Genomic DNA, 8,729 nt, shown 5'->3' on the forward strand with positions numbered 1-8,729 from the left:
GTAGAGTTGTTAGAGTTCTATTACTGATAGCAGTTTTTCTGCAAAACTCTCAATACCTGTGAAGGACTTGCAGTGGAGAGCAAGAGAAAAATAGAAAGTAAATGCATAAATGAAAGTCATAGGCTGACGCCATGATGCCCTGTGTTCCATAAACATAAATCCCCAGGACCTCAATCGCCAGCAAATCTATGGAAGGCAACATGTCGGATCCACTCAGTAAATTCTGTTCATCCATAATCCCTTAAGTTAGTTTAATTTTGAATTATTCGTGACTGGCAACCAGCTAATACCCATTAGTTGAGTTTACATTGTTACTTTTTAAGTCCCTACGTAATTATCAGCATCTCCTCCTTCTATAGCTACATTCAAGATTTCTCAGGATTTTTACGAATAAATAGTTGTTACGTTTCCTGGAATATTCACCTGCTTTCTCTTGTCTTATTTCTTACTGCTTTCTTCCTCTTTCTTCTTTTAATAGTGATATAAACCAGTAAAAAAGAATGCTAATTTTATATTGAGAGTAATTGATATCTGATCAGTTACTTCAAAATAGATTTAATAAAATCTAAGCCATAATAAAATCATTATGTGAGTGAAAATGAGAATATTATTAAGGTAGTTTTCTAACTGCCATGCTTCAAATCAGGTAAGTTCTGTTGTGTCCAGAGGTAGAATAGGTGATCCCAGTGGACTCACTGTATTTTGCAGTCTCTGAAATTATAACATTCTGTGTCACGGTACAGCATGGCACTTGGTGCTAGAATAGTTCATCTGGCTAGCTGTACCTTGTGTTCTTAGACACCTTATAAGTATACAGATGTTAATGTCATCTTTTTTCACTTCTTCCCATGTGTTTTGTATGGTATCCTGTCAGCTGCTCTGGAATATTTCTTCAGATCATTTAATCAGCATTTATTTCACCTGCCCTTTTTCAGTTTGGCCAAACTTTACATAGGTTTCATGTTTTAGAATCTTGTTTGTTTATTCTCGAGCACTGTGGTTGTGGACACGTGTCAAATATTTCATTTTTCATTCTGCCTTATAACTTGATGGCTAATGGGCACACTAATGGCGTTTATTTAGCTATTCTATTTATTGGTATATATTTTTTTTTCTACAAAGCAGTATAAAATTCTTCTTGTAATTGCAAGTTTTTGTATTAAAAATAAAATCATGGTTTGCTTTTTGTTACCATTACAAATCATTGATTTTTAACTGCACCAGTCTCCAGCTACGAATAACATTTGGCTCCTATTGATTCAAGAACTTAAGCATACACATATTGGTGTATAGCTGGGGTGAGCAGGACTGGAAGGATGATGTCAGTATCATAATGCATACACTTTTTCTTAAGATACAACCAGATTTACTAAGAAGCAGGATATTTCCAAAGACGATTTGAAAAGAGACTCTCCTTATTTTTCTACTGCTTTCCTAAAGGAAACAAGACTTGTGGTTATTTTTTGTGTCCATCTGTTTATCGGTTCGTTATCATACCACTTGGACTCAATAACAGAAGGGTAACAGAAGTATCAGAGAACCGGAGCTTGTACAAGACTGCTGAATAGCAGAGAGAAATGAGATTGGTGTCCACGCTGTGGAGAGACTTCACTGTGAGCTCAAGAGGCACCTTTCTTGTTTTGTCTGTCTGCAGAGCAATCAGCGCAGGCAGGGCTGTGAATCAGCTACAGCATGCGCATCTCTGCTGCAAAATAGGGAAAGGAAAGGAGTACTGGGGAGACCGTAGGCACAATGAGGGCAAGTATTGCACCTAGGATGCGAGAGGGAGCTGTGGATGATGGTGGAAGCTGGGGCTATGAGAAGCAAACACTGGAGATACTGCAAAACATCCTTGGAAAGACTGTGGTGGGCTGAGAATCATGAGATGGGGGGTGGTGGTGGTGAGGGTAATCACAATTTAGTTTAGTTAGCTTCTGTTTCTTTATACAGGTCTTGGCTAGACAGATGAGCATAAAGAAAATAAAGTCGTGAAGACATTCATGTATTGAAAGGGGGAAAATTACATTTAATATATGAGTTAAATTTGTGGAAAAATTATTGACCAGCTAAAAAGCGAAACAAAAAATTGCTTTCAGCTTTGCTTGAAGAACATAAGGCGTATATTGTAGCTAAGTACCATCATAGTTGCACATCTCCATTATTTTTCTTGGAACAGATTTTTGTTGTCACTGTAATGTGTTCCCCCAAGGAAAACAGCTTTTTTTATTTAACAACAAAAAAAAACTTTCTAGGAGTAATTGACAGTGTTGTCATCAATGTTAACTTTTCTTCCCACCCTTTTCTGTGTTGAAGCAGAATAATCACTTCAGTCTTATGACGTTCTTGGTGATCTCTAAATTTTAGTATTTGATGCAGCTGGTTTGGTTTGGTGCTTCATGCATGACTTCTTTTAAGCCAAAACTTTCCCTGAGTTTCTGGTTTAAAAAAAAAAAAAAAGCAGCTTTCAAATTGACTTTAAACATTTTCTAGACCACAGACGGCAAGAGACAGCAAACCCAAGTCAGAAATTCATTGACTTCAATGACTATTTCAATTCTTGTCCTAGGGAAACTTCACGTTTACGTGGCATATTTTAAAAGTTTAGAAAAACTCTTCAGTTCTAATTACATGGCCTAATTCTCAAAATCTTTGTGAAGTTTAGCTTTGTCGTCTCAGTTGTAACAACACTAGAACAACCCAATGTAGTTAGAGCAACCTAATGAGGAATACACTTGGAGAGTTGTTATAATCTTGGGCGGTTTTGGTGTGCCTGACAGGACTATGCACCATTTTGGATGTTTCTGTTGCATTTAGGATGTACCATGTAGGAACTTTCAACCTGAAATCCTTCAGTGAAGGACAAACGTGCCTTTAAGTAGCAGGTCAGGCAGATTGTTCACATTGTCATCTTGGTTTGCATTAGGTATCAGTTACTGAGAGGTGTCTTATTCTCTTGATGGTCTGTATAGAGAATTTAGGTTGCAAAAAAAAAAGCAATCCAAAAGCAATAAGGATGCTTTTGAATCAAGTAAGACTTTCAGATTGTTTCCTACGAATTGCCAGATTTTGTAAAGTAGATCTTGTATTTTCCAAACTGAATGAGTACAAGCACCGTTTAACATGTCAACGAATGCACGCACCTAGCAATGTCACTGGTTTTAGAAGAAAAAGAAGTCTGAAAAAATTCAAGTTGTTCTATGCAAAACATATCAGACAATTATAAAAAAAATCTCTGTGTGTAATATAGATGAGTCTCTAGTTTATGAATGATATTGTCTCAGTTTTCTAATACTTTTCCTGGAATTCTTGGAGGAAATGATTGTAAATACTGACTTTTTAATTTTGGGTTTTATTATGTCAGTGTACAGTAACTTTATTTCTTGACTGTTCTTTTGCTTGGTAAGCAACCTTCTCATTTTATAGTCTTCCGTTTCCTGTCTTTTACTGCCAGTATTACTGCAATTGGGGAACTTTTTTTTAATATAAATAAAAACATTGAAAATATGGTTTGTATCAGTCATCAAGCTATAATTAATCGTAAATGTTAGCATGCTCAGTGGCAAAGACAGCCCTGGTCTGATGGGAATATAGGCTCATGTCATATGGCACAGAATAATGCATTTCAGTGGTCCATGTCAAGGAAGGATAGGGTTTGGACTTGTATTTACAGTTAAAAGCCTTTTTATCCTCTCTTTTTAGTGTCTCACCTTTTTTTCCTTTCCAGATTAAGTACCTGGCAGGTGCAAATGTTTGATACAATACACTTGTGTAATTTATGCGTATAGGAGGGTGGAAGAATATTACTGAAGAGGATATACATTAAATATTTTTTATTTCTTTTTGAACGCTTTCACAGAATTCCCAACGTGTGAGCCACTAACTCAATTTATATGCAAAAATGGAAGATGCATTAGCAGCAAATGGCTCTGTGATTCAGGCAAGTATCAAGTGTTCCATATCTGAAGTGAATATGGTAGACATTACATAAATATTTCTTTGATACTCCCTCTTTTTTTCTGAGACTGATATTGCCAGTTTGGCTGGTAAGTGGTCAGAGAATAAATACAATATTTTTAAATTACTGACCTGACCTAGAAAGCAGCAAAATTGGAGCTTCATATAAGGGATGATGCAGTGGATATAGTAATAGTTACAAATAGTATATTCTGTAGAATGAACTGTGATGTAATTTTTCATTATTTATTAAAAAAAAAAAAAGCTAAGCTATCGCATATGAAAGTATTTTTTACTTTTAGAAAACAAAATAATTCCAGTGACCAAAATACCTAATTTTTCATTCATTGTGGGCAAGTTCAATTTAATAAATAGTATCTCTCAGGAGGGAAGGCCAGGAAGACTTTACAATATAGTTATTTCTTTTGTCTGAAAGAACACATTTTTGAATGACAGCTGTTCAAATGAATCTTTCCTCAGAGCTTGTGATGTGGGAGTGGTATCATGCCCATCCTAATAACATTGGGTTGGTTCTTCATCCACCACAGCATTTGATATTGCTATAATTTTATGAGGCTGACAGGAATTCATAGTTGTAAATGGACCGATTCCCCAAATTATCACAGTGTGCTTACTGAAATTCTGTGCAAGGAGTCCCTTTAGTGTTTACCTAACACGTTTATCTTTTCCTTCCCTTGGTGATCACATTCAAATGATGGGAATTGCCTTAAGATTGTTGTAATGACTACAACATTAGAGTAATGAGAAACTGCATTCCACCCTTATTTATCTGCTGCCGTCTTTTTCCACCTTGCACTATTGCAAGTGCATGGAAACAACGTTTGTAATACTATTGAAAAGAAATTCTGACATCAGGTTTTCATTTTGGTTCCTATGAAGCTCTTTGTGCGTGTACTTGACTGTCTAAGTTAACTTAATGAATCACTGAGAATGAAGTAAAACGACTGTGTTTGGAAGCCTGTGTAGTTACACGACTGAAGAAATGAAGAAAATCTACAGCCTTCTCATGCTTGCTGGTGTCTGTGATTGAATAACTGTGAATAAGTGCAAGGGGTTAGACTATCCAAAATGACAGAGAGTCAAGTGCTGTTGGTAAATTAGAGTTAAGGAATTACTAGCATTAGAAATAATTTTACCATATGCCTGTGGGCAGTAAACATGCTATTTTATTTACTGCACGTTATTTTTCTCTTGCCTCTTTGGAAATATCTTTTTCTCCTCGCAACTTTTATTCAGATTTTTTTACCTTTTAAAATAATAAAAAAAAATTAATATTTGCAGATGACGACTGTGGCGATGGAAGTGATGAACTAGGCTGTGTTCACTCGTGTTCTGCTGATCAGTTCAGATGTTCTAATGGTAGATGTATCCCAAGTCACTGGGTGTGTGATGGTGACAATGACTGTGGAGATTTCAGTGATGAAACCAAAACAAACTGCAGCAAGGAAGGTTAGCTGTTTTTTTCTTCCCACACTTTAATACTTATAAACACAGAGAATACTTTATTATAAATACAGAGGACACGTCTTCAGTCAGTGGAAAAAAAGAAAATGCTTTTAACCCTGGTAAAGATTGGAATGGAAAATATGTCAGGTATAATATGATAATACAGAAGTGTATCATAGAAGAAGAATGCATTTGGAAACAAAATGGGTATTATACTGAGATAAGTTTTGTAGTTTTACTTTACTGAATTATGCTAAATGTGATGCTTGTCCTTTTACAGAGATGCATGCTGCCTAGATAGAGAGACAGTAAGCAGCATTCCTTAAGTTGCCATTTATATTTTCTGGGGGTTTTAGGCAGTAACACTCTCATTTTTGTGTGATCCAAGTTTTTTGTTGGTGGTTTTTTTTTTTTTCCCAATAGTGTTACTGAAGCATAAAAATGTTTTAACAAACTACAGTCCCATTTAAATGCAATACATTGTATTTGTTTGGGTGGGGAGAGAAGGGGAGGATGCTTGTAGAAAAGGATAAAGAATTATCAGATAAGAAGGAGGGAATATTTTTCTCTCATATTTTTCTCATCGTGATTTTTCCACAACAAAGTAACTGTACACGATTTTATTGGTTCTTTTTCATGAGTTTATATTCTACATCTAGCTGCAGACCTCAAACAAATAGATGAATTAGCAGAATGCTGCGCATGAGTGAAGTCCTTAATTTTTATATATTCACGAAATTTATTATTATTATTTATCTGTATCAAAATAATTGGTCTGGAACTAAACTGCTCACTTTCCCCCCCGTTCACATCCATCTCAGAGCTTAAAGTCCCAATCTACCATTTTATACAATACCATATTATGTTGGGATTTGCACCACTGCCTCTGAAATAGCACTTTTACACAGTTGCTGTCAGTTCATACATCTTCTGGTCCTGCTCTGCTACATGATGTGCACTTGTCCAACAACTTGTCTTTGTTTTATTTACAATAGAATGCAAGAATGCAGATTATTTAGGAAAAAAACCAAAGCAACTTTTAATGAAATAAACCGTATATTTATAGACAGTGCTATAAGAATTTATTCAGATAATGCTTTTTGGTACAAACAGGAATGTATAAGCTTATCATTACTTTAAAGTACATTATTGTCATTTGTATGTTATGAAATACTAGAAATACTCACAGTGGTAATAGTTTGGGAGAAAGAGGGCAAGGATAAAATTGAAAAGGCCATAATCTAGAAAATACTTAGAGAATTAAGTATGTGATGAATAGTTAAAATCACAGTTATTGTGTTTTGAAACATTCAAGACTGATTCCATAGCTGCACTGACCTGAATTTTATTGCTGTGGAATTCAGAAAGGCTACAACTAGTCTGCCAGTGCTGTAATAGCACAAGGCAGGCAGGTGTCGGGGCCAGAACTCTTGTGGCAGTTACAGCAGAGGTGTGACCTTTCATGTTTTGTGAACTAGGAGATGGACCTTGGTGGAAAAAAGAGGAGAATGAAGAAGGAGGAGGGAATGTAGCTTGAGGGTGAGAGGCAGGGCTTACGAAGCACCAGGAAAACTGCATCAGCCTTGGCCCTCCTTACATCTCCAAATTCATTCTTGTCCGATAGCTGTGCAAAAAAAATAAATTGGTATTTACCTTGAGCCTGTGGTGGAAGGGGGAGTGAAGGGAGCGAGCAGGATAAGAAAGAGCTTGTCTGAAGCTTGTGTTGGAGTGATGAGTTAGAAAGGAATAGTGGGTTTTGAGTCTTATACCTGGGGACTCTGCTTTTGGCTTTGGTTAGGAAGGGGGATTCTAAGTCATTGTAGACTTGGCATGGAAAAAACTCACATGAGCAAGTTCTTCACTGTAATTCTTATTTTTCTAAGAAACTCCCTCTCCTGGAAGATGCAATGGGAAGGAATTTCAGTGCAGTCCTGATGGGAACTGTGTTCCTGAGTTGTGGCGCTGTGATGGAGAAAAGGACTGTGAAGATGGTAGTGATGAAAAAGGCTGTAATGGAACTATACGACTATGTGATGAAAAAACAAAGTTCTCCTGCAAGAGTACAGGTATATGCTTGCAGATATGTTTTGGTCTCATTTACTCATTGTGTGTGTCTGTCTGTGTGTTTGTGTGATTTGATCACATATCTACTATTTGAATACTGCTTTTAATGTTTAATACTACTGAGATGATGTTACTTGTTGTACTCATACCAGGAGAAGAATATTAATATATTTCCCCTAACCTGTTTTCTCATTTACAATATAAAATATTATATTTACAATATAAAATGGATGGGTTTTGAAATTACTTAAAGCTGAAACTGTTCTATATGACAGTACATCAAACCAAATACTTAAATGTCACATTTAAAAGTACTTCAAAGTCCAGGTATTTTCTTCTGTTTTCCATCTTTGGCCCTAGAAGGAAGTTGATTGAAATAGTATAAAGTAATTAGCTAGAAGACTTCAAAGAATTAGAACTACAGCACTGGAAATTCAAACCGCAATAGTGGAAGAAAAATACATTATTTGAGAATGTTTAAAATCAAATTCTGCTAAGCAAACTTCATCAAAAAATGTGAAAAGAATGAGACAATCTTTACATGAGGATATTTTGCAAAATAACACTGAGATGGAACATTTTCTTAAGGGACAGTCCAGTTAAGGAAGAAATTAATATATGTCAGCATTGTATTAATCTTTTTACAAATTCTTTCAAAGCTTAATGAAATATTGGGGGTAAAATAACTTTTAAAAGCAAAACTTAATTCTGGATATAACAAGTAGTAATATTGTTGCCATTAGGCAACTATAATTATTACAGGAAAGGAGAACCCACTCTAATGCCTCTGTTATAGCTAAGCATGATAAATGTTGCAGTCTAGTTACGTCAGTTCTGTCCAAAAGTATTTGTGAACATGTGTGGATACAGTGAGATACTTTATTCAAATCTACAGTGTGAACAGCATTCATTTTTAATAAGTGAACTACTTTAGGATGTCTTAGAAATGCTTGGAGGTTTGCTGCTACTTGGATTTTATAGTGTCATGGTTTAACCCCAACTGGCAACTAAGCCCCACCCAGCCGCTCACTCACTCCCCCCCGGTGGGATGGGGGAGAGAATCGGAAGGGTAAAAGTGAGAAAACTCGTGGGTTGAGATAAAGACAGTTTAACAAGCAAAGCAAAAGCCGCGCACACAAGCAAAGCGAAACAAGGAATTCATTCACTACTTCCCATGGGCAGGCAGGTGTTCAGCCATCTCCAGGAAAGCAGGGCTCCATCACGCCTAATGGTGACTTGGGAAG

General features: G+C 36.1%; 1 protein-coding gene across 1 annotated transcript in view; it reads left to right on the forward strand.

The window, feature by feature from the left end:
• The window catches only part of LRP1B (LDL receptor related protein 1B), a 676,318-nt gene that overhangs the window by 395,615 nt on the left and 271,974 nt on the right, over positions 1 to 8,729 (forward strand). Inside the window, exons 21-23 of the mRNA XM_019472156.1 lie at positions 3,857 to 3,937; positions 5,257 to 5,424; positions 7,305 to 7,487. Coding sequence (XP_019327701.1) covers positions 3,857 to 3,937; positions 5,257 to 5,424; positions 7,305 to 7,487 — 432 coding nt within the window. The remainder of the gene's footprint in view (positions 1 to 3,856; positions 3,938 to 5,256; positions 5,425 to 7,304; positions 7,488 to 8,729) is intronic.

The sequence above is a fragment of the Aptenodytes forsteri genome, unplaced genomic scaffold (assembly GCF_000699145.1).
Source record: "Aptenodytes forsteri isolate BGI_AS27 unplaced genomic scaffold, ASM69914v1 Scaffold11, whole genome shotgun sequence".
Lineage (NCBI taxonomy): Eukaryota > Metazoa > Chordata > Aves > Sphenisciformes > Spheniscidae > Aptenodytes > Aptenodytes forsteri.